The sequence below is a fragment of the Heloderma suspectum genome, chromosome 4, assembly GCF_057233095.1.
Source record: "Heloderma suspectum isolate Gila_16-S chromosome 4, 16-S_ref, whole genome shotgun sequence".
In the NCBI taxonomy this organism is placed as follows: domain Eukaryota; kingdom Metazoa; phylum Chordata; class Lepidosauria; order Squamata; family Helodermatidae; genus Heloderma; species Heloderma suspectum.
Genome location: NC_139461.1, coordinates 204,667,604 through 204,693,998, shown reverse-complemented (window position 1 = coordinate 204,693,998; position 26,395 = coordinate 204,667,604). Strand labels below are relative to the sequence as shown.

Genomic DNA, 26,395 nt, shown 5'->3' with positions numbered 1-26,395 from the left:
CATGTCTATTTTATTGTAATTTTAACTTTTTGTAAACCACCCTGGAAACCACTTGAACAATGAAGTATAAATCAAAAAAATAAAATTATTCAAAAGTGGGGCTTACTGCCAAGGAAAAATACATGGGATCAGCCTCGGCTGCTTCAAGGAAGGTTTTCCATGCAAACAGAGTTGTTGTCCAAGAAATGAAAGTCCAAAGTTTCTTGGTCACGTAGTCCTTTGGATCTTAGCCTACATGAGGCGGTGTGTGACCTTTGGGTAGCAGTTCATCTGAATTTTTTGCCAGCAGTTGCAAGTATTTTTTTTTAATTAGTCTATGCAATGAATATGTAAGATTATATACAAATAAAAACCATGGTATGAAAAGTAGGCACTCTGAAATTGAAAATGGCATGCATAAGACCAGTTTGTACATTTTAGTAAAGCACCATCAGCAGTAGACATACTTTCTTATTGTCAACTTGGAACTTGTGAACTATTCATATACTTCATTATCAGCCATTATAAGCAGCCAATAGATTATTGGACAAATTTAAGATCTTGCAGTTGTATGTCAGATTTTATATCCCAATAATGGTTTAGTCAAGAGTCCACTTTTTTCCATCCTTAACAACCATGAGAATTGTTCCCAGCCATAAATATGAATGTTCTATATATATACACATTAGGTACATGTCCGCATGCACAACGCAAGTGTATTGGGTCAGCTCTCGAAGAAACAACTGTTCTGACAGGAATTGGCCCAACGTAAACTCTTAAGTTTGATACAGTACACTATGAAACATCTATTTTCTTTAAAAATCTGGGTTGCTTACAAAAAGAACCCCAAAGTAATTATTCATTTTGTTGAGGCTGTTAACATATATCACATCATTTAGACTGTGTAGCGGAAAAAAATACTGCAATGTCTTTTTCTTCTGAATCAACCAACAGAAATGCCTATTTTGCATACTGATACATATAGCTTGCATTCTTCAAGCATAGATATATTAACAACTCTTACATGGAGAGCACAAAAGTATTGTTTGGTCTTTGAATTCTGAATGCCAAATGGAAAAACTTGGCAAGCCAAAGGCGGCCACGTAGACAACACCTACCGTTGAAAGTGTACAGTGTTTCCAACTGATAAAGAAAACCCAAAACACATTCACCCATGTTTTGCAGAATATACTTACATTTATTTTGCAGATGCATTTTAATATAATTTTATTTTTTTACTGAAATGATAGGCTTTTTAAAAAACTCATCTGTAAACATTGTATCACAATAAAAAACCTCTGTTATGATTGGCATGTAAAATATTATGATTTTTTGGATCCATGAATTTCATTTCATGGCATTGTCACATAATCTTTTATATCTCATCTAACTGAAAGCCAAGGCCTTGCTTTATTTAAGAGATATGAAAAGAGGTAATCTGAAATCACACAATAAATATAGAACCTGTCATGTTAATCATCTACAATATACTGTACATTCAAGTTAAGGAAAAGAAGTTTCAATGCCAGTTACACTTGAGACGCAAGTGAACATTTCATCATAAACTAGTGCTAAAAGTGCTACTTTTGCCCGAAGTAAAAAAAATACCAATGCTGAAACATTTCATCATCGGGAGATTCACATATTCCACCAGTTAAAGAACCAAGTCTTCTGTTGTAAGAATATACATAAATCTGAATGAACTGTTCTTTTTTAATAGCCTTTCAAAAGGGGACAGATAGGAAAGGGGTTGGGGGGGATCCTTAAAAAGCCACACATATAGCACAACTGCTATCACCACCACTGATCAATTCCACTGATAACACCCTGTTTCACTAAATGAAGTCAAAAGCTTTATGGACACATTTGCTTAACAAAAAGAGAGCACGAAAGGTTAAGAATCTAAGGCAAGTTATCTATGCGCTCTGTGTGAAAGTTTTCTGGGATGTTTAAACTATCCATACTGTCCTGTGCAACTGGGCTGGCATCACTAGTCTGTATCTTTCTCAATTGTTCCCTTCTAACCTGGCTTGGCTTTCGGTCTTCAGATGTTTTATCCAGAACAGCACTTGAACTAGAAAAAAACACATAAACAAGAAGAAAATTAACATGCCTGTTCTTCAATATGTTTACATATACAAACACAAGACTGTGATACAGATAAGCCCTACCCTGCAAGACTGATGACACATATCCACCCCCCACCCCCACCCCACACACACTAACTCACATTTACCAATCAGATATGGCCTTCACCATTATGGGGTCTAGTTTTTCCTTTCTCCTTCAAGCTACAAAAACAAGGAGCAGTGAGAAGCAGAAACACATAGCTAGTGAGTTAACACCAGCTAAGTAAGTGATCCACCAAGCCTGTTCTATCCAAAACACTTTTAAGAGCAGCTTTACAAACATCAGTGTAATGAAGGTGCTAAGGAAATGCAGGTGAATATACACACTCATTTAGAGCAGAAGCCAGCTAGATGAACCGGCTAGAGCACCCAGAAAGTCTAGAAACTGAAGACCCGAATTGTTGAAGCCAATTACTCCAAAACTAGTTCACACCAGAAAACAGTTTAACCATTTCTTCCATCTCTTGTTACTAACATCTAGTTGAATGCTTTCCCAGGCCCATGAATGTTTCTACTATAGCCGAGTAATTTTTCAGGCTGTAGGGATGCAGAAAGAAAAAGTTATGGAAAAATGTAGGTACCTGTTCTCAAGAATATGCTGAGTTACCTGGCAAACATCTAAGAACTTAGAGACATTGGACAAGTGGTTCTGTTTTTTTTGTCGAGACCTGACATTGGCTAATAGATTATCCAAGTCAGAACCTGCAAGACAAACACTGCTGCTTAGGAAACAATTATGCCAAATGTTCAAGAAAGCAGGGAGGAAACTAGGAAAGGCATTTGCCATTAGCATTTCCACAGCGATGCATTTCTACAGCACTGAGCTGATGGTGGTGGGAGAAAGGGAGCCGCTGCAACTTAGAACTATAAGTCCTGGACAGCGGGCGGGGGGGAGAGAGAAGGCGAATGCATGTCTACACTCAGCCTCTACAGCTGTGAGTGTAAAGGAGAGAGAGAGAAAAAAGAAATACAAAGAGAGAAAGCATCAGTGAGTAACACTACATTTGCCTTGCTGCAAAAAATGCGGAAGGGCTATCCGGTCTTTTCCTTCTCTCCTTAGCAGGGAGGAACAGAAAACATAGACAAAGATTGCCTGGAGGTAATATTTACGTGCCACAGGCAACTAGCCAAGCTTTCTGCAAACCTGCAAAAGCTGTGCTCGTTCACAAAATCCACCAGGCCTACGAGCCAGCACTTGCCCCAGACAGGATGGGAGCAATGGTTCTTGCCCCAGTGTATCACATTTGCAAGATATAAAAACTAGGAGTTCTGCTCACTTCTCCATGCTGTGACCATTCAATAAACTATATGGGAGGCTCCAGTCATTAGTTAACAGCTGAATTCAGAAGCTGAAGGACATCTGAAGGTGTGGAGAGGGCAAGAGAATTTTCACAGCATGGTGGCTGATGACCAGAATTTAAAGAGCACATGGGGGGCTGGTCATCGGGAAACAAAAAAATCATTGTAGTATATTGCATGTGTCTCTGGAACATGCCTTCTACTTATTATAAGTATGCACAGTGTAAGTAGAATGAACTATACTGTACTTCACATCACCACAGATTTGGTTTGTGTGGATTTGTACCTACATGTGCGTATTTTTTCCATTAAAGAGAGAATGAGTGTGATGTCTTTTACATTCAAGTCTTACTTCCCAAGAAGGCACACTGAGGCTTCATGTGATCAGTCTTATTTTGATCAGACGTCATACTCAAGAACTGTTGCTTCAGCCAAGCTCCACGGTCTTCCTCAAATGTCTTCCTCTACAACAAGAGAAAATGCAAGATTGCCACCATGAATCAACACAGGTCTTTGCATTTCAGGCCACCTATTTTAGAAGATGGAAAGCTATCAGAAAGCTGTGGACAAGTCATGCAAAGCTTTGCATGGATCGGTGGGGAGGCTCATCCATGCTTTATACATCAGACATGTTTTTCATGTGAACAGGAGATACGCTGTAAATACAACATACATACATGCTGAGGAACTGCAGCTGGTCCTAGCTCCCTGGCACATGCCCGGCGTACATTTACAGACATGCCTCCTTTCAAACACTCCAGTGTTCACTGTGTGATATACAATGAGCACAGAAAAAACAAAGCCTGCTGTGTTAGTTGGTCCTAGGCCCAGGTAATCTGGTTGCTGAGAAGTGCAAAAATGACTGCAGCATTAGAAAGTACAGAACTATTTGAGTACCTCAAGTCCTAGTCTAATGGCAGCTTCTGTAAAACTTTTGCGCTCTCTCTCAAAGTTCTTCTTTTGTTCTCTAAACAGTTTCCATTCTTCCTTCAGTCTCTCTTTTTCTTCCAGCGAGTAACAGTCCTGTAGCAACATATTGGTATCATCATCACCACATGGAGAAGTTAGCTGCTGCTGCAGGTAAGATGTGAAGTACAGAAAAATCAGAAGTGATTAGCTGGAAGCTACTAGTCTGGCCACAATAAAATTACCTTTAGTTTCCAGAAAACATCAAACAAATTGGGGGCGGGGAGAGAATCTATCTGGAATCAGGCACAACATATTAAAACTAGGCCACGAAGTCAGAAGAATGTGTGCTGGTGAGAAGGAGGAATCCAAAAGCTGAATTACCAAATAAGGAAAAAGATTCCATTTCAATTCAGCTGGTGTGTACTTGAACATTATTCTACCTGCACCATGCATGAGAAGTTGGAAGACTAGTCAGTTCCAAGAGACGAAGAGCAGCCAGAGTAGATTATATCTTAGATTTTTCTCACTCCACCCCCATTCCAAAATTACACTCCGAAACAGGGGTGGGCAACCTCCCTGCTGAGCGACTCAAAATTAATATTTTAAAAATTAGGGAGAAAATGGTGTCTGTAGCAATACCTAGCACCAAAATGGTCAAATTTAGCTTGTTAAATTTGACCTTTTTAGGCATGTTGCCCACCCCTGCTCTAAAGGAAATTCTGAAGCAGTCTGGGATACAAATAACCCTGTATAATCACCTACAAGATCTTGCGATCTGGTTCTCTCCCATTGTGCCAAAGCCCAACTATACATATGAGAGGCTTAGAGACAGTGCAAGTGTCAGTGAGTGGAAATCCAAGGTAGAGCTCATTTACACTTCTTGCATACTTCATCTATATGTTGACCTTTGCATCACAGAGGCCACTCTGATACCTGTTTGAATAATGCTTACCTGTAGGAGCTGCTGTTGAGTTTTTATCATCTCTTTGCACTGCTGAATTTCCAACTGTAGCCTTTCAACTTCCAGTTCGTGGTCCTCTCTTGAGATTGTATCTTTGTCACGGAGTGATCCAGAACGTACATGTGATACTACAAGTTTGAAAAATGACCTGTGATTATTTATACTCTCTATTAAGTAGTTACACTTGATACTGTATATACTTTCTTTTGAGTTGGCACAGGAACAAACGAAAATAGGAAGCTACCTTATATGGAGTAAGACCATCGCTCCATGTAGTTCCATATTGTCCATGCTGACTGGCAGCGGCTCTCCAGGGTTTCAGGCAGAACTTTTTCCAACCCTACCTGGAGATGCCACGGATTGAACCTGGGATCTTCTGTGTGCAAAGCAGGTGCCGTATCACTGAGCCAAAGCCTCCCCACAGAGGATCCCTATTTGTTATGTACAGTATTATGATTGGTTGACTAATAAATTGATTGATTATATAAAGTAGCTACTGAATTTGTTTTTACAAAACATTAACTAAGAGAACTTTAGAGCTTCACATAAGACACATTTTTTATTAAATTCAGGGCAAGAAATTCTGGAAGTGATGTAGAATAGATCATGCTCACCAGGTTTCTGTACAATCTGCAATACACATAGGGAATTATTTATAAATTCAGGGTTATGGCTGCTAAATTGCCTTTTAACTGCTTATATTCTCAGGGGCTACATGGGCTTACTTAGTCCCCATCAGATAAACAATCTGTATACTTTCAAAACAATTATGTCAAAAATCCACCAAAGCCATTGGCAAGACTCCAACTGACTGGAGTTAGATGTCATTGTCTATTTAGTGTAAAAAGGAATAAAAGAAAAATGTGCATTGGATATTAGTGGGTTCACTAGGAATTGCTGTATTAAAGGAGACAATTGCTGAGAGATGTGAAGCAAAACTAACATGCAAAACCATCCATAAAGATCAAAAAGATACAGGAATAAAATCATACACAAGCTCTGGTTAAAGCTCTAAATCACTACTTGTAATAATCTTAATGCTTGACTATGAATATCCTCTTCCCCATGCTTTGTAACTCATGATTAGTATTCAGCTCAATTTATATCAATTGCCTGGAGAGAGGAAGGGGAGAGGGATAGCAGGAGTACTATTCTCAAAACCTTTACAATTGAAAGAATTCCAATTAAAGTGTTTTGCAGATTCCAGTAACTACAAATGAAAGAAGGCCAAGCAATTCCTCAAATTAAAAACAACCCCCCTGCAAGATAAATGTTTGTTGTATTATCATGTATAATAGGCAATAGATGCATTTGCACATCATGCTAAGCCACCCTGACAAGACGTCATGGTGGGTGGATGGTTTGTCCCTTACTTTCAACAGACAATTGCCAGCTCAGTGGCTTCCCATGGCTTGTTTCTCCCTCAGTGCCTCTCAGCCCTCTAGCCCGCTGCTGGCATGTATCCCAGGGGTCTTTGCAGCAGAAATCCTTGTTTCCTTGTTCCGTATGTCAGCACCCTTTCTGCAATTGGTCCACTACAGTTATCGGCTGGCAAAGGAGTTTTTTTTCCAGGGTCTTGCATAATTTAGCAAGCATACCCATATCCCCCTCTTGTCAATGTCTTCCACTTTGGTGCGTCCTTTGCTAGCACACACCTTTTATTTTTAAAGGCTTCTTTGCATTACACTGAAGTAAAAACACACATCACTAAAACTCCTTCTCTCCTGCCACCACCAGCTGCTTCCCCCACCCCCCACCCCCGCCAGTGCTTGTTGCTTCCCTCCACTGATCTCCATCACTAACAGAAGGGAAATTATGCAAATCTCATGGCAGGAAAGCAAAGTGGAGGGGGCAATTGCACAAATCTCATAGCAGGGCAGTAACACGGAGGGGGAAATTACAGAAAAATCTTAGCAGCGGTCATTTACTCCTGTGCACTTGAGCAGGACTGGAAAAAAAAATTGTAAATTCTTTCGGGACACTTTCTGATGTCCTTTCTTCAAGAATCCTATGGAAAACAAATAGAGGGCACTAAGAAGGGATGAAGGAGAATGGGAGCAGCACTAGCGAGATTGTGAGGAGCAGCGGGGGGAGCTGCTTCTTTTGCTGGCCAGCTCTCTAGCCATTCCTGACAACCCATGAAAAAAAAAATCACCCTGGCAGATTCAGAGATCACACTAAGCCACGCTGTGAACAAGCCACCTTAAACAATCCTACCGTAAGCCATAGGCTCTCAGGGTGCTTGTTTGCAGAAAACTACCCACAATGGGAAAAGTGCTCCACGTTCGGATGTCACACTAAGCACTCTGCAACCGCCCATGATAACAACCCACTGTGGCCTAGCATGGCCTGCAAACCCAGTGACTCAGATTTATTTTTTCTCACTGTTTTTTAAGGGCATAGTGTGATTTTTTTCTGTTTTAATCTGTCTTTAATATTATTACTGTTAAATGCAATGTTCTTCCTGCTGTTCTACTGTGATGAGGAAAATCCTCTGTTTCTAGTGGTTTGGATTAGTCATACCTGGACTAGACCCACTGAAATGAATGGGACTCAAGTCAGTTATGACAGATATTCTAAGTATGACTAAGACTGGATCCAACCCATTGCTTGCACCATTTTTCAATGACCATGGCAACATTAGAAAATTATATTAATTAGAACTTTCCATAGCCGGTACTCAATCAACTTATATAAGAAAAGACATCACAAGCATATCTCAGCTTTACCTTGGTTATCAAGGTTTTCCACATGATTTTTCAGCATTCTCCACTGTTTTCGAATGCTGTTAGCAAGCTGTTCACGCACTGTTTCACAAGAAAGTTCCCACATGTTCTCTTTATTTGCTTCTGCTGAGTCCTCCTCCATGTCTGACAGGACCTGCAAGATGAAAAATCTACACCTTAAGTAACTGTGAAACAAGAGTGAGATCCAGAACTAACCATAATTTAGTTTACATACATTATTCTCCCTGATTTTACAACAGTGCTGCTGATTTAGTTTGCATTTTAATATAGATATTTTGGTGCATATGTGTTTTGTTTTTAATATTGTTCTCTACCTTGAGAATTGAGTTGAAAAGTGGTTATAAATCCTCAAATATGCATACATAAATTAAAGTCTTGCAGAAATTTCCCTTAATTTCCTATCTGGGGGCATCCAGTTTACAGGTATGGCTATTTACCTACAAATCTATTTATATTTACATGGGTCAAGCATACACCTCTTCCAGAAGCAGCACTTATTTTCTTATACTTAACCAATACCTCCTTTATTTTCTTGTCTTTAACAATACCGCCTTTCATTTTAAGCAGCTCAGGATTTTTAAAACCCTGTTTTTCTAAACATGGTTCACTCAAAACTGATCACTACTGTCTACAAAACTTTTTTTTTTTTTTAACATTTATAACCTGATGTAAAATATACTGAAGATTTCAATGTAGAAAAGCAGCATGGAAATCTTAAGTGTCAAGAAAACCACATCTTGGTTTTATAAAAACCTACTAGGGAAATATTAACCATAGAATATACTTGGGTTTGATCTCTATTCTTCCCAATTTCTCTTGAATTTTTATCCTCCTACCTTCAGTCAATTGCCCCATTCCTATAAACCACACAGGGAAGGGAGAAGCAGCTATTTCAAGCTCACTAGATGTCCAAACATAACTTTGAAGCTTGTTTCAGTTCAGTTTTTGGGTCTGACCTGTTTTTTCGCTCACTTGAATGGGAAAAGCGCGCATTCCAAACGAGGAAACTGTGCATTTCTGTGCATATTTTTCAAAAGTGTACAATTTCTCCCCACTGACTAAAATATGAAAATGTGTATTTAATTGTTTTAAAGTATGTTCTTCAAAGTGTACATTTTTTAAAAAAAATGCATTTTTAAAAAGCGATCACAAATTCGGGAACTTGCAAACATTTCTCCAGGAAAGTTTTCCTGCTCTCATTTGCATTTGGGATTGCAAATGGGACATGTTCAGATAATTTGTGAACAGAAATGAAATCATCTACATTCCTAAAACCAGGTCGTTTCTCATGGAAAAGATGTAACTCCAACTACTGAAAGTAAAAGATAATTACACATTGCACTCCGAATTCTGTACAATTAAGTCAAATGAAAACTGGAGGAAGCTATAAACTGCCAAGTGATGCATTACTAACTATGGATGTGGTGAAAATTACAAGCAGATATTACAAAACAGTCTAGAGGTTAAACAAGTACATGGGACCTTCAACTGGACTGAATCTGTCAGTCTTACACAAGTTATTACAAACCTATTTCTAGCCCTGAAGCTTGCGTAATCATGGAAAATATAAGAATGGAAATGCTAGTTAGACTGATAACATGCGATATATTTTGATTAAAGGGCAACAATTTCAACATCCAGGAGGAATTCTTGGAACATACCCCAATAAATAAGTCGTGCTTTTATGCAGTGCACAAAAATCAGCTTTTCCCATCTTACTGTCATATGGAAAATATATAGGGTTGGATGCAGACTAAGTTGTCCACAACTTATGGAATTTGTATTTTTAAAAAGTTTTGAAAACACTCCTCCTTCGAATGACTTTTAACTGGTGCATTTTAATGGTCATGTTGTGACTCTGAAAATGATTTTTGTACTGGCTGAATTGTATTTTAGGGTCCAATCCTATGCATGTTTAGACAGAAAAAGGCCTACTTTCTTCTGTCTAAACATGCATAAGATTGCATCCCTAATTTATTTGTATTTTGAATTTTAAAGTGTTGATATTATATTATTGCATTTCTAGTTTTATACTTTATTTTGCTTGCTGCTTTGAGTGGACTTGGCCCAGAAAGGCAACTTATAAATAAATAGAATAAATGAAGTGGAAGGTACAATTCTATCCCTTTAAAAACAAATTGAGATAAATCACAGGTGGCAGAAGTGAGCAGGTTCACAAGATCTAGTGACACAACACATTATGATGCAATTTTGTTTTTAAAATATTTTGTATATATATGTTCTACATGCACCCACTTACCGTTTCATTGCCATCTTCAGTTTTCTCTTTAGGTTTCTGCTTCTGTGGTGGAAGGAGAGAAATGATCTCCTTCTTCATTTGTTGAAGTAGTTTTTTGAGTTCAGCATTTTCTACCAGAAGCTGTTTCTGGCGCTGTTCATATTCATTTAAGAGAGCCTTATACATTTCTTCCTCATTCCTGAAAGCACAGCACTTAAAATAGGTAAATATGAAATATGCTAAAGTGACCACACAAAAAAAGCTATACAGTGACCAGCTCACCTAGCTTCTGTTTTCCCAGTTCTCCATGCACCTCTCTTGCCATCAACTCTACCTACGTAGTTTAGAACATCCATGGCTATAAGGAAAGAAATTACATCAAGCAGAGAAACTAAAAACACATCTCACATACACCAAAGGATAAAAACTGACCTTAAGTTTTGCTTTGCACAATGATGCCCTAGTGAATGGGACAAAGTCCACCCATAAGTAAATTTACTTGATGTAAAGTTCTGAAAGCAGCATTTTTGTTTCCCCACACCTTATCTCTCATTGTCCCTTTCTTGCTCTTTGCATATCTGCTACATACTTGGGACACAAATGAACATAACAAGAACAGTGAAGAGACTATGAAGGACAAATTAAAACTATAACAGGAAGCAGAAGTAAAGTCCACATCACAAACTCTACCCTAGCAACAGATCTGTAAGTTATACCCATTTTTTTCTCCTTTTTATTCATAAGGAGTTGGTGAAAACGCTCTTTCAGTTTGTTGTATTCTCTTTCTTTCCTCTTCATATCATGATTATACTGGGTCGCTCGACTTGCAACAATATTCTGCAGTTTCTGCACCTGCAATACACACATTTACTTTTAAATTCAAAATTGCTGTCTAATAAGAAAACTGCTTCTATCAGAAATACTGCTATTTATGCACCAAGGAATTTCAATTAACTCTAGCAGAGGTCTACCCACAATGAAAGACGAAGATGACAATCATTTTTAAAAGTGACCCTTAACATGAATGGTCCTCTTAGATAATTACCCCTTATCTCAGCTCAGCTTCATTTTTGTTTTGTTTTTACAGGTCACAGAGATGGATCAGTTGTAACCAGAGGGAGGAGTAAAAAAAACAAACACCACTGGTAAAAATCAGGGGCCTTCATTCCATTTCCAAAATAAGTAATCAAGTAAACAAGTTGATAACTGTGGTATGTTACCGGCACTGCTTCCTGTATCTTTGCTCACAGGTGTATGCAAACTCGCATCTATACACATGTACCCCAAAACATGAAAACATCAGGATTTTTTGTGGAAGTGTAGCATGCACATTGTGGATTATACACTGTGCTAGGCTAAAGTGAGGAAAGTAGCTTAGGAACACAGAAAAAGAGTAGTTTCTTAAGTACAGAAGCTTTATTTTACCATAATTGTTCCTGAAAGAAAATGGTTGGCTACTACATCATCTCCTAACACGGGACTGAGAAAAGACAGAAGCACAGAAATCTGATTTGCCAAATAAAGAGCAGGGTAGGTATTAGAGAAATGGTAACACCATCTTTTGAAGACTTAAGTACAACAAGTGCAACTCAGGTTTCAATGGCATAAGGGGGCACATGTGAAGGTCCAAGTGGACAGAATTTGACCAGTATCAGGAGAGAGAGAAATGAAGACAAAGCAGGTGTATTTAACCTGTTTCAAAGGAAGGGGAACACAAGGTGCTTCACTTCCTGGTTTAGTTACCTGGAAAATCACAGAAGGCACAAGCTATCTTGGATTCTCTGGGCTTCTGGTCACAAATTCAAAATGGGGTAATCACCCAACCTCCTTGATAATGTGGTGTACCATATTAACAAGAAACAGCCAATGGAATGGCTGAGCTCCACTCAGTGTGGAATACAATTCAAAATAGGATCTGGAGTGGAGCACAGTGAGTGAGGCAATGCCAACCCTGTGTCCCTAACTAACCCAATGAAAATAACAAACACAGGTAAAGGCGAGAAGGAATGGGAAGAAAGCTAACTAGATGTGGGATGCACCTGGCTTGAGACTGCTCTCCCCAAACCTTAGCCCTTGGCAACTTACTTCGCTACCAGGGAGATAAGCTTAAACGCAGCATCTCAACACTAATACTGCTTTCTTTCCATTGCAAGGCACAGACTTCTCAGGTCCCAAGTGACACATACACAAGCTGACTGTGTAAGTGACACATACACAAGCTGACTGCGGCGCCAATGTTGCAGTAAGGTACATTATGCAGAGGTTTCCTATGTGGTCCCAGGCAGTTGGCCATGTTCTCAGTAGAGTTAGGCAACACCACTGAAGGGGCCACTGCCCAAATGCAAGAATGGGTGCTTCACACGCAGCTGCACAGATTGTTAGAGTGTGCATCAAGTCCCACGATCAAAACTCCCAAAGAATGGTTGAACTCCAGGGCAGTTATAGAATTCAGACAAAGAGCACATAGGAGGCAACAACTTTGGGTGTACTCAAGATACAGTTAAACGAAGGAATCAATAGCTTGGCTCTGGGGAACCAATAGGAGCCTTCTAGGAGGTCTCTGGCATCTTGACTGAATTTAGGCTGCCTGATTAAGTGCTACAAAGGCCATCCTTCTGAGAGACAAACAGGGGAGGGCTCCCAGAATAAAGGGCACCATGAAGGGTACCTGTAGGTGCTTTAATCTGCTGACCAATCATGATGTGAGGACATTTCAGGACTGGACCATATTTCCTGGCCAATGCTTTAGACTTTGTTTAAGTCACCCTTGGGTTACTTGACTGGGGTGGTGACTTAAGGGTATTTATATTTATCCTGCATTCCCATAGCTTGCTTACTCATGTGAGGAAAGCTCCTACTAATTCAATCACAGCAGATGACACACAGGTCATGCCCTTTAAATGCATCAGATGCTAGCAGCTGGCACAATACTGTCATGATCTTTTTGCTTCTGGCCACCATGAATCCCTTGCTCCTGCAGCCTTTCCCAGAACTAAAAACATGTTAGACAAGGTACTAAGGTGATGCCAACAGAATACATATATACAAAAGCCACTAAAAACACAGAGTGACCTGAGAATAAGCAAGAGAGCTTGCCAAGTGATAGGGCTGGAACAATGGTTTTGCCTATCCGGGTTGACAATCCCAGAAACTATACTGGAATCCTTTTATTGTTTGGAACATTTGTTGTTCTCCCCCTTTGCTCCTAATAGTTATCAGATTTCAAAATCTGTTAGATTACTCTAATGGTGTAAAGCGTCAGTTCTCCTGCCCTTCTCCTTATGCATGATAGAACTATGTCATATTTGAGTTTTAAATCATGCAGGCAATTCCTCCCCCACAGAATATCTGTGCCACATGTGCCCAATATAGTCTACTACATGCACAGACACCAAACACTACCTTATGTTCACAGAACTCGTGATCACGACTTGCACATCAACTAACATGACAAATTCATTTGCTGTATGATCACAAAGGACTGCTACAAATACAGATTTCAGCAACCCCTCTCTTACTGGAATTCCTACAAAATGAAAGGCTTGCATATTTACAAAATCCACACCGTTTATCAAAATGATCAGTGCCATTCCCACAAAAGTAAAGGGTGACTAACCTCATCTTTTTCATTTTTGAGTAACTGGTGCAGATTCTTGTTCTTGCATTGCAGCTGTCTATCCCTTTCTTGAAGTCCAACTATTTCTCTTCTAGATGTTTCCAGCTGCTCCTATTAAGAAGGAAAGAAAAATAACTTATAATTCATTCTTAATGTACTAGAAAGGTCCAAAATACATTGGCTATTGCTGAACTACTGAGATGGCAATTTTCAGTCACAGAAATCATACACGTTTCGTACTAAGTTACTGAGTTCTAGATACAGGAACACTATGGCACTCTAGAGCATTAGCACATTAGCTTACTTTCATGGGTTTAGGTGAATAAAGTATGAAATGAAATCAATTTCCATGTACTGTTATAATGTTATTCAATCTGCTTCCTACTTGCAGATACTGTACCTTGCCAAAGCATTTGGCAAAGTGTCCCATGATATTTTGATTGGCAAGCTAGTTAATTGTGAGCTAGATGGCACTACTACTAGGTAGATCCTGAGTTGACTGGAGAACCGTACACAGAGAGAACCGTACACAATGGTTCCTCATCAAACTGGAGGGAGGTATTGAGTGGGGTGCTGCAGAGCTCAGTCCTGGGCCCTGTACACTTCAACATTTTTATTAATACCTTGGAGAAGGAGGTGGGGGGAATGCTTATCAGATTTTCAGATGATAAAACATTGGGTGGGATAGCTAATACCTTAGAAGACAGAAACAAAATTCAAAATAATCTTGATAGGTTAGAAGACCGGGCAGAACACAACAGAATGAAATTTAACAGACACAAGTGCAAAGTACTTCGTTTAGGAAAAAGAAATCAAATGCGCAGGTATAAAATGGGGGATACCTGGCTTGGCAATACTGTGTGTGAAAAGGATCTTGGAGTTGGAGTAGAGCACAACCTGAATATGCGTCAGCGGTGCAATGTGTCAGCAAAAAAGGCAAATACAATTTTAGGTTGTATTAATAGAAACTTAGTTTCAAATTCACAGGAAGTGACAGTTCCACTCTACTCAGATACCGTGTGCAGTTCTGGACATCAAACCTTAGGAAGAATTCAGATAAATTGGAATGAGTTCAGAGAAGGGCAGCAAAGTTGATCAAAGGACTAGAATTGTTTGTTTGAAGTAGTTGTCTCTTGTGTATATTTGTCTGTTCATGTGCTTTTTATGTAAATGGCTTTTAATCTCTGTATATTGTATTTTTAATGTTTTTAATCTTTGTAAACCACTCAGAGAGCTTTGGCTATTGGGCAGTATAGAAATGTAATAAATAATAATAATAATGATGACGATGAATTACAGAGAATTATATAGAATAAGAATAAGAATAGAAACAAAGTCCTACAAGGAAACTTTGAAAGAACTGGGTATGTTTAGCCTTGAGGGGGGATATGATAGCACTTTTCAAGTATGTAAAGGGCTGTTACACAGAAGAGGGTCACAACCCATTCTCTGTCACCCAGGACTATAGGACACAGAATAACAGGGCTAAATTACAGGAAGGCAGGTTTTGGTTGAACATCAGGAAAAACTTCCTAATGGTCAGAGCAGCCAGACAATGGAACCAACTGCCTAGGGAGGTAGTGGCTTGCTGGATGTATTCAAGCAGCCATCTGTCAGGGATGCTTTAAACTGGATTCCTGCACTGAGCAGGGGAATAAGCTCACTGACCTAAATGCCCCCTTCCCACTGTATGATTCTATGATTTTAGACTGCAGAAGGACTACACTCAGGAGCAGTATTCAGTGCTGCTGCTCCTCTTACACCATTAACATTGCAGCAGAGGTTGGTTATGCTAATGCCTCACCGACAGAGCATGCGGGCTTGACAGGTTTCTCTGTTTGCATTCGCCTTGCACATGGCTGTCTCTTCAAGGAGAGCAGCGTGTGCAGCCTCCACAGCTCTGAATTTGTGCAGTGCTATTGGTAGCCATATATGCAGCAATCTCTCTCTTTTAGACTTAAATGTCTTTTAGCACTCTAAGGCTAGAAGGGGAAGGATGGGAGCCATTAATGTAGCCAGAGTGTGCTGCATGTACAGCCTTCGTAGAACTGTGCTATATCGGACAGAGATCCACATCTTATTGAACATAACAGCACCGCAGGGAATGAAACAAAGTGCAGTGCTATTATGATGACTCAACAGAACAGATACAGCAGTGAATGACCACCACACTGGGAATTATTTGAAATGCTATCTTAACTTTATACTAATTTCTGTTAGCTTTTCATTCGGTATATGCTGGAATCCATGCCTACACTGTGGCATGCAAAGAAGCTAAATGCTGTGTTGGTGACAAGGCTGAAGCTGGTTCAAAACTCAATACAGTGCTGTTCGTGTAAAAGGGGCATTCTAAATAAGTTAGAAATAACAAATACATATCTAAAACATTCCATATACCAGCAATAATAAAGCTAACATCTATTTTAGAAGGTAAAACAAACAAGGAAGTAGGATTTGATTGGCTCAGCATTTCAAAATGACCTTTGGACTTTCCCGAATCATATGCCACCAGGAGGCTGTCTTTCCAAGCTACATTAGAGTAATATTTAACCAAAGTCGGGTGCAGAACGCAGGAAAGCATAGTCTGCCCCTTCGCCTGAGTCTCCCATCAGGCATTGCTATTAGAAATGTATCTATGACTAAGGTGCTGGGGATTGAGCAGCTCTGTATCTACAAATAACTACCAAATCGCATGCACTCCGCATCAAGAGTCTCTCCTGTATGAATGGCTGTAGCACTACTGGTCCAGAAGGATCACTTGTGCAGAACGTGCTCTCATATGGCACCCCCAGGCCTTCCCACTAGGAACTCAAATATGAACAATACATTGGACTTTAAACATCTGTTCACTAGCCACCCAGAGGACATTGCTAACTGGGTGGGATACACATAAAATAAACCACTGGATCATTTCAAATGGTCATACCTTTGTGTTGTATTATTTGGGGCAATAGCAGGTTTACTTTACTTTAGATGCAGGACTAAAAGGTTCCCAACTATTTTATTTTCTGAAGTTTTAAAGAATTTAGATTTATTGGGTCAGACCCAAACTATGGGGGCAATGCTATGGACCCCGAAAGTCATAGGATACAGTACAAAGCTCTGGATTGCCATCCAGAAAGGACCTCTGCCTTCAAAGGGCAAGGTCCACCTGCGGAGAGGAATGTCTGTCTGTGGGGGTCCTCCCTGGATGGTGGCAGAGCGTTCCATAGCTCTGGCTAGCCTGCTGGCAGTGCTCCAGCAGTAGGTGGGCTAAAAACAGGGCAGTTTTGAGGCATGTTAGGGATGGCCAAGGAGACACAAGATTCTAGGGTTTCTCGTTCTCCCAACATGCCCCCAGTTAGACCAGAAACTACACCAGCCTGAGAGCTGGTGCAATTAATTCCCTCCTCTGGACGCAATGGGGGTAGTGGTGATGGGGGAACCATCAGGATTTAAAGGCCCTTCTGGAAATTAAGACTAATTGCCCTAGCTGAATAAAGAAAAGTCTGAGTAACAGCAGTTCAGAAGAGATCATAGACAAGTAGTTTATCTCTTAGAAAGGATGCTATTAAAAGGGCAGATTTAAAATGTTCAGCCCAGCTTCCGCCTTTACTTCAGGTGTAGGCAACGTTTAGTTGATTAGACATTAATTAAAAGGTAACACCCAGCCCAGTTCTTGCATTTTTGTGTACACAGAGCCGAAGGTTAAGTGAAGTACAGTCTTTGGAGGGTAGGGGATAGAGTAAAATTCATGACACCTCCCCCGCTCCCATATTTATTGTTCTTATTGATCTGATAAGCAGATAGCCCAAGTAAACAGAAAACAGAGAATCTGCACAGATTAAAGAGGATAGGATACTGTACCTTCAATTTAGTGTAGCAGTTCTGCAGATGGTCCATATCACTGCCCAGTTTCAGGTGCTGGGTTTCTGCTTCTTCCTGAGCTCGCAGAGTCTTGCGCTGAAGCAGGAGCAGCTCATTCATACAGTTTAAGACTGATACTACACTCAACTCTTTACCTTTGGAGTCAGCATAAAGCGATGGGAAGCCAAGTGTGGTCAGCTCCTAGCACAATAGAGAAATAATTTTTAAACCAATCTCCAACAACATTCAGATCTGTATCACACTTCATTACTATTTCTACAAGTGAGGGAGGTGAGAGTGGCAAGGGTGGGGTGAGGGGCTGTTCCTCAAGACAGCTCCTTTGCATTAAGAGTACTTATAGTTACACAACAAATTGATTTACCCTGTTAAGATAGGAGAGGCTCTGTTCAACATTCTCTTCCCTGCAGAAGGCACTGAAAAGGCTGTGCACATTTTTGGACAAAGGCAGTGGTGAGTGTAGCACTTGCTGCACACTTAAACTTGAGGGGGACATATTTTTGGCTGAGGTATACCAAGAAATGTTATTATCTGGGGAGGAAAAAAGCAAAATATTACAGAACAAGTCAGAAGCAGCAGTCACTTATCATTTATTTTAATAAAATACTTATCTCCCACCTTTTGCATCAAAGACCAAGTCAAGTGTAATTCCTGCGCAATAAAGATAAATAATATGTGGCTCAGGAATGTCACTGACAATTAAGTATTAAATTACTTAGATATGGGAGAAAGACTATATTCTAAACACAAAGTATCTCCAATATCTGGCAGGCTATTTATCGTAACAGTTCCAAAACAGTTGTGACAATTAATCTTTCTATGAAGTTTTTATAATGAATCTACTTGCCCTCCTCTTCACAGAGGTCAGTATTAGTTCTACTAATTTCTTCCAGATAACAACATTGTATGCTTCAACTTTCCATCCCCCAGCAGAGCTTATTGCAACATTAGCCACAATGCTCTAAACTTGCAAGACATAATAAATTTACCACTCACTATTAAGTGGAAGTACTTAGCTCCATATATATAGGAGGATTGAGGACACTTTCGCAAAACCCAGCTTTTACAGCATAATGTATTTCAAGCCATCACATCATTTTGCATTTTCATTTTAAAGATCGTCAGCTATCTTATGCACATATGTTCAATCTCCCAGCCTAGCAAATACAAAGATCTTTTATAATTATAATTAATTCCCCTATATTAATCACCTCCACATTTCAACTTATGACTTAAATAATTTACCTGATGACAGTGCTGGCACTGTAATAGTGTTCCAATCTCCCATAGCAACTCACGCATCTAGAGTACCTGATGAACTGCTTCAGCAGAGAAGCGTTATGACTACTGTGGGTTAAATCTCCTACGTAAGCATCTCCTAAAATAGCAAGAACGTTTTAGATTAACGAGAGTATTTAAATCAGACAAGAGGTTAAAGTAGGCATGCAAGACATTCTGCTTGATTAAAGCCACATTCTAGATTTTTAGATTCGTTAGACTAGATAAATATTTATAAATATATCAAACACAAGGATATTCTGGTCTGAAATGGTTCAGCAAATCTCAAAATTACAGATCAAGACATCAACACCCTGTAAAGAGTATTTGGAAAAAATGAACAGCCTTATCATCAGTGCATGGCAAGAAGGCTCCTATAAGCAGTGTAAAGGGTTTGCAAGTTGGAAGTACATCAGCAACATGCAATTTCAGCTCCCATCATCTCCCTGTCATCATCACATGTGGGAGGCAAAAATAGACAGTATTCAGATGATAAGCATTACAGTCTCCTATACAAGGGGATATACGAAGGGGAAAGAAACAGTACTACTGATCACTACCCCTTTTTGTTCAGCCCCAGAAGTTTGCACAAATGTGATCATAATTTTTGAATTCATATTATTCTTTTGTTGGTCTTTTGCTGATGTGCACTTATGGCTGTCTGATAAAGTAGCCTTGCCTTGTCAATGTCCTTGTAAGTTTCAGCTGTCAAAGGGAACATAGTGCAGTAGGTAACATACAAGGAAATTGACAAGGCAAGACTGCATATAGGCTAATTTGCACACAGTTGAAAAGCCCTGCTATGGGGGGGGGGGACAGGAGACGGGTTCACCAAAAGGGGGGCAATATCTTCCACTTGGCACAGTGATCCTCTGGGTTTTAAGTGTTGAACTCACACTTTTCAGTGTCCTGCTTCCATTCAACACTTTCCCAAGTGTCCAACATGTCCAGAAAGGGGAGATCTTGGCCCTCCCCCCTTTTTGCATCTCCCTTTCACAGTAACCACAGCAGTAACTGCTCTGAATGGCAGCTGCTAAAAGTGAGGTGGGAGCCAAGATCTACCCTTTCTGGACTTGCTGGAGATTCAGGGAAGTATTGAATGGAAACAGGACACTGACAAGCGTCAGTTCAACACTTAAAATCCAGACAATCACTGTGCCAAGGGGGAGATATCCCCCCCCTTCTGGTGCACCTACTTCTCCCAGGACCTGTCAACGGTGTATTAGCGTTTATGCAGTCTTGTCCTGTCAATTTCCTTGTACCTTACTTACTCCTCTTAGCTCCTTTGGGTGGTTGAAACTTACGAGGATATTGACAAGGCAGGGCTACACATATTGGACAACCTTAAGTGCACACTTGCACAAAACCGGGTCATGCCAACCCAGTCAGAGAGAAGGGGGTGGGATCTTGGTTTGTTTTTTTTAAATCCATAACTTTCAGAACTGAGAAACAATACCCATCCACTGAGGCCTGACTATCAAATCAGAAGTGAACAAAGTTGTATAATGTTAAGTTTACTTCCATTGCCGTGATTCATTTTTGATGCTGTCAAATCAATTCCATGTGGTAGTTGTTTCATAACTCCATGCAGCAAGATGTATTGACAATATCCAAGCAAAACGTTCAAAACTAGCTGCCTAAGCTGGATAAACAGCTTATGCCACGTTCATAAGAAACCATAAAAAGATGGGGGTCCCTGGCTGTGCCCTTTTGACAGCTAAAGGACTGATATTACAATATTGGAAGAATAAACACTCACCTCCTATAATGAGGATTCATGACTTTGAAACGCTTTCAATGTTTGAACAGGTGGCATATAGACAGCACCTTCAAATGGATACTGATTTGGACATTTGGTCTGCTTTTGTTGAATCTTATTGCTAGAAAGTTGTACACATTTCGTACAAATCCATGTACATATATCCATTTTAATATATGCACATATACTAAAAGAACAGAAAAAATAAAATAAAAATAAAAATAAAAGAATTTTTCAGGTGCTGCATTGGGGACCCTTGGTCTAAGTCAACGGGCTCTCAATAGTCCTTGAATGAAAGCATACTTTTAGGTAGGAAAAAATTAATCCTAAATTGAGAAGCACCTGCATTATACAATACTTAGCTACATCTGTTTTGAACTGTCCAAAATTACCTGCCAGTTTAAACAACATGTAGAATGTGATCAGTTGACTGCAGCTGCCTAATGTTTTTCTGATTAACACCCTAAATCGCCAGCACCTCCCAGGAATAAACATTTTCAGACAATAGAGAATGGACACTTTGGTTTGGATCTAGACTAAGTTAGTTATAAATGTTAGATGCAATTTTTTAAACAAGTGCTGATCTGAAGAATTCAGTACACGATTAAAATGGTAGAACTGCTGCCCAATTATAAGTTCAGATGGTGTTGCAAATTATTTAGCCTTGACAAATGGGGTTTTTAAACCTCACTTTAGATCTAACAACAACTAGTTCAGAATTAAGTGGCAGGAGATAAATAGGTGTCTACAGCACTACAGTGCAATCACATTACACCATCTGGCCTTTCAATATATCACATGCTGTGTCACACACACACACACACACACACACACACAGCCCTGCCCAAGTTTACACACACCAGCCAGCCCTTTTACAGGGTAGCATCATACACCTCTCCCAAAGAGTTCAAATTATTTTGTCAGTGTTGAAACAAGGCATCAACATAGTATCAATGTCTACTAACTTCAATCCAAAACTTTTTCAGTGATGTATCTACTTCAAACAGTAAATTTTGTGCAAGGATGTGTATTAAGCCAGTAGATCAGAAGGTGCTACACCATAACAAGGAACAACACATGGAGAATCATGTTCTAAGATTAGATTGCAAAGACTGTTTATAAAAGCTTAAGCCTTCCGTTTGACAAGTAATCCCCTCCATAGACAGCTCTGTTATCCGGATGAAACAAAACCAATTTTGCAAAGGATGATTTAAGGGGCCACAGAAGTCATTCAATTATACAAGTCTATGCCTACTTTAGGGGCCGCGGTGGCGTAGTGGTTAAGACGCTGAACTGCAGACCGGAAGGTCGGCAGGACAGCAGTTCGAGACCCGAGTGCCGTGTGACGGAGTGAGCTCCCGTCTTCAGTCCCAGCTTCTGCCAACCTAGCAGTTCGAAAGCAAGAAATTGCAAGTAGATAAATAGGTACCGCTTCGGCGGGAAAGGTAACAGCGCTCCATGCACCTCGGTGTTCAGTCATGCCGGCCACATGACCATGGAAGCGTCTTCGGACAGCGCTGGCTCTTCGGCTTAGAAACGGGGATGAGCACCGCACCCTAGAGTCGGACACGACTGGTTGGGGACACCTTTACCTTTTTATGCCTACTTTAAAAATTCTAACAAATTCTAAATTTGTTTCCTATATTTTACTGTTCCTCAAGGCACAAATTGGATGTTTGTTGGAGGTATGAATATCAACAGGCTGAGGGAGCAAGAAGGGGATGCACAAGCTATTTTTCATGTCTTACGGGCAATATCCTTGTATTCTAACATGAGTTAGCATGCAACATCAACAAAGAACTGGGAAACTTTTTTTTAAATATTAAGCTTAGTTGAAATAAGTTTAAAAAGCATAACAGTACCACTTACATTTATCTTTCTAAAACTAGAAAGTGTTGGTAGATTATTTCTCCCAATGAGCTAACAAAGCTGAATACTTTGAATGGAATTGCAACTTGATGGTATAAAAAAGAACTTTGCCAGCTGGTTTTAAGAATCTTGGCACCATAGAGGTAGGTTGTTTTCAGACTACTAGGAATCACTGGGTTCACACAACACGATAACCTGCACTCAGTGGTTGAGTATGGGTTGAGTGTGGGTTGTCATTGAACAGTGGGTTGTTGCTGAAACGTGGGTTATGTTGTCTGAATGCAGCCACACTAACAAACCATGACTTCTTAACCACAAACAACCCATGAAGAGACCCTATGGTTTGTTGTTGTGTTGTGAACTATGGGTTGTTGAGTGAACCCAGTTGAGATAGGGACAGCTCTCTTGATGAATGTCAATCTGATTTTTTTAAAAAGTTGGAAAATACTGAATCTAGCTGTTCTGCAGAGGGGCTCTACACTGATGGAAGAGGATTTTTTACACCACCTGAAACTGGGACTCTATTCTCTGAGCGATCATCCCCTCTAACTAATATGTAAAGCTACTCAATTTGGCTTCAACTGACTTCTTTGTTACCTAGTACATCATCTAAAATTATCTCCAGCTTGGTTAATATCAAGATTTTGCTCTCTGATCCACAGGTAAAAGGGGCCAGTGTGCTTTGCCCAGGATGGATACATATCTAAGTAACAGCTGGATTTTATATTTTCAAAATGGGGATATAACATTTTTCCTCTTCTAGTTCCCAGCTACTCTAGGGGCAGCTGCAGGTCTAACCTTGTAGCCATCACATGACTACAGAGCCCACTTCATCACAGGCTCTGAACATGCAGACACTTTGGCTCCACTATCAAGTCAAGTCCCCCCCCCCATTCCCCACCCCGGCTAAACCTGCTTTTTGTAACATCTTGCCTGATCAAGAGATCTGGAGATCTCAAACACTTGCACATTTCTGGTGATCCTTTGGTTGCTCTAATAAAGATACTGCACTAATACTGATTTTGCAATATGAAAACTGTACACAGACTAGATCAGGCAAAGGCAACCAGTTATACTCCAGAAGTTTTGGACTCCAAAACACAATCCCAGAACAATGGCCATGCTGGCTGGGGCTCATGGGAGTTATAGTCCAAAACATTTGGAGGGCACCAGGTTGCCTACTCAAGGACTACATAATCCAGCGCCATGCCGTTTTCTGATGACTGCCAGGAATCTACCAAGAAGTGCACGTTAGAGCCTGCAAAAAACATAATTTGCAGCAAGCACAGTATGAGCTATAAAACAAGATGTAACCCCTATGGCATCTAACAAACTGGCATACATCCTTGTCAGGCAGGAGCAATGGTTAACCAAATCCACAAAAAGCGCACATCAATTTCAATGGGAATGAACTAGATCTCGGGGAGGAGGGGGGGACGCAAACTGATATGTCTATTCTGTGATTAGCACAGAGTATTTGGAAAACCGGAGCTGCGAAGTGGAAAACAGTGTTATATCATCGCGCAAGGTGACGTTATTATTGATTAGGTGTCTCACACACACCTCACAGACAGCAGGCAACCAGAGGTTATCGTTTCCATACATACATTGCCCGGAGTGCTACTTGCCCCATGCCTTATCATACTCCACCGACCAACAGGTTTGTACGGCTTGCAGGCAGCTCTCCTCTTGGAACACCCCCCTCCTCCCCCAGCCCCATGGGTCCCTTCCAAACTGTCTGCCTACAGTTCTTCTCACACCAGGAAAGAGTACAATACTCCCTAGCACGTACAATCGTATCTCTGCCTTGCAAACGGCTCTCGCCATCTGCTAAGAAGAAAAAAACAAAACGATTAAAAATAATTAGCTAAAGAGGGTGGGTGGGGGAATCACCCCATAGGTTTAGGGCCTTATTTAGATTTAAGGGCCGCGTTGGCTGCGACCCCCACCCAGGCAGTATATACCTGCGAGCACACGTGGGTGCCTATGGCGTCACCCCCCTCAATTTTCCTCGACCCACACACGGACGGAACCCCGCCCCCCGCCCCCGGTACGCCTGCAGCTCTCCCCCCTCCTGCACCTCCACGTGTGCAAGCGCGCGCACATGCTTCCCCCTCCTCGTGCCTCGACCGCTCGCGCAGCTTTCCACGTGCGCATACTCCGCACGCGCGCACGCACGCACGCGCGCGCGCACACCCCGGTGAGCGGAGCTCGAGCCCAGACCTGCTCCGGGGAAACCGGGGCGAGGGGGGCGCGCGCACTCCGCCCTCTTCCTGGGCGGGCTGGCGGCTGCCCTCCCCTGACTGGCCATGCAACCGGCTCTGCCCACCTGCTGCCGAGACGGGCGGGGCCGCGTCGCCCCGCCTGGGCCGGCCGGCCAGCTTCGGGTCCCCAGTCTCAGCTGCGCCGCCGCCGCCGCCGCCCGACCCGGCCCCTCCCGCGCGCGCGCGCCTGCCTGCCTGCCTCGCGGGGTTAATCGCACACTCCGCCTTCCCTCCCCCACGCGGCGCGCTATTGGCCGCGCCGTTGCTAGGAGACCTTTCAACAAGGGCCCTGGGAGACGCGGCAGCTGCTGCCCGCCGGCAGACGCGCCCCCCTCCTCACCTGTTGCGGCCCCCGCCCCGCGCGCTCCGCGCCCTTTCCCGCCCCGCCCAGCCGCCCCGGGGCGCGAGCCGGGGAGCTGTCGCGCGGCCCTCTGCGCTCTTTTTCCGGCTGCGCGGCGCGCTCCTCGAAAGGCGGCGTTAGCGTGGGACGAAACTGCAACAGCAAGGTCTCGTGGCGCCGTAAAAACCGTCGCGCACACGCACGCCGCTATCACGGCGTAAGGCTTCGTGCATTAAAAGTCCGCTTCGCCCGATGCAGTGATAAATGCGTTCGTCTTTGAAGCGCCGCAGCACGCTTCCTGGTTTCGCTGCAGGAGGCGGGCCGGCTGCCCCTCCGGAATCTGTTTTAGGGGCAGCTATTCGGGTTGCTCAGACTCCTGAGGAGATGCAAGTGTCCGGAAGGCGAATCTTATGGGGGCAGCCTTGCTGTGGGGAAAGGGGATTAACGGGTGGGGGAAGGTGAGTCGAGTGCTGACAGTTTTCTTTTCCAAGAATTAAAAGCTCTTGGGAAGAAAGGGAAGTGGATGGCTTGAGTATGAAGTATGACAAAATTTCTCAGAGGGGATTTAAGGGGAATTTTTAAACGAATTTTATTTTTCACTCCCAGAAAAAGGGGGCAATTTTGCTGAATAGTGCCTGAATATTCTACACCGTTTTTCATGGGGAGCACCTGCCATTTTCCACTCCCAATTCCCTGGAACAAAGCTAGTTCTGGAGTATTGTAGAAGATGCAAAATGGCAGCCAGGTTGCCAATACTGTTGCCATTGCTGCCACTTGAAGCTGTAGAAAAGGGACGGGGGCGGGAAGGAAGAAGTTCTGCCACTGTTGGGGAATTTTTCCACATTCTGGAGAATATTGGGTGAAATTGCCTCCCTCCATTTCACCATCCATGAAAAGGGTGGAGAATTTTGGGAGCCTATTTTCATTCAGCTCTAGACTGAACCAACAAGAACGGCACTACACATTTGAACTGGCAACTGAGTTTAGTGGGTCTGAGTTCCAGGTGTGGTTGCAATCCTATGCAGAGTTAGGCATGCCTAAACCCACTGATTCCTGTGGGGTCAGGAATGCATCTAACTCTGAATAATATTAAGATGTATGCATACATAACACATTGCAGCATGGTGTGCTGTAGAGTCACC

The 26,395-nt window shown here is 41.6% G+C and overlaps 1 protein-coding gene across 19 annotated transcripts; it reads right to left on the bottom strand.

Moving 5' to 3' along the window:
- SSX2IP (SSX family member 2 interacting protein) lies at nt 1-25,452 on the bottom strand. 19 transcript variants are annotated; one of them, XM_084852055.1, is made up of 15 exons: nt 24,730-24,879; nt 22,210-22,336; nt 18,989-19,121; nt 18,108-18,274; nt 17,726-17,926; nt 13,880-13,990; nt 10,980-11,115; nt 10,546-10,621; nt 10,285-10,462; nt 8,007-8,157; nt 5,269-5,405; nt 4,305-4,481; nt 3,760-3,871; nt 2,690-2,810; nt 1-2,053 (listed from the first exon to the last, which is right to left on the bottom strand). In XM_084852055.1, exons 3-15 carry the CDS (start codon nt 19,029-19,031, stop codon nt 1,882-1,884), a joined length of 1,782 nt encoding a protein of 593 aa, XP_084708181.1. In that variant the 5' UTR covers nt 19,032-19,121; nt 22,210-22,336; nt 24,730-24,879; the 3' UTR covers nt 1-1,881. The 19 variants fall into 19 exon arrangements, with proteins under 19 accessions (XP_084708181.1, XP_084708182.1, XP_084708179.1 ...); XM_084852068.1 differs by having other exon boundaries at nt 22-2,053; nt 2,716-2,810; XM_084852056.1 differs by lacking the exons at nt 22,210-22,336; nt 24,730-24,879 and adding an exon at nt 25,254-25,452.
- Between the last annotated feature and the right edge of the window lie 943 nt (nt 25,453-26,395).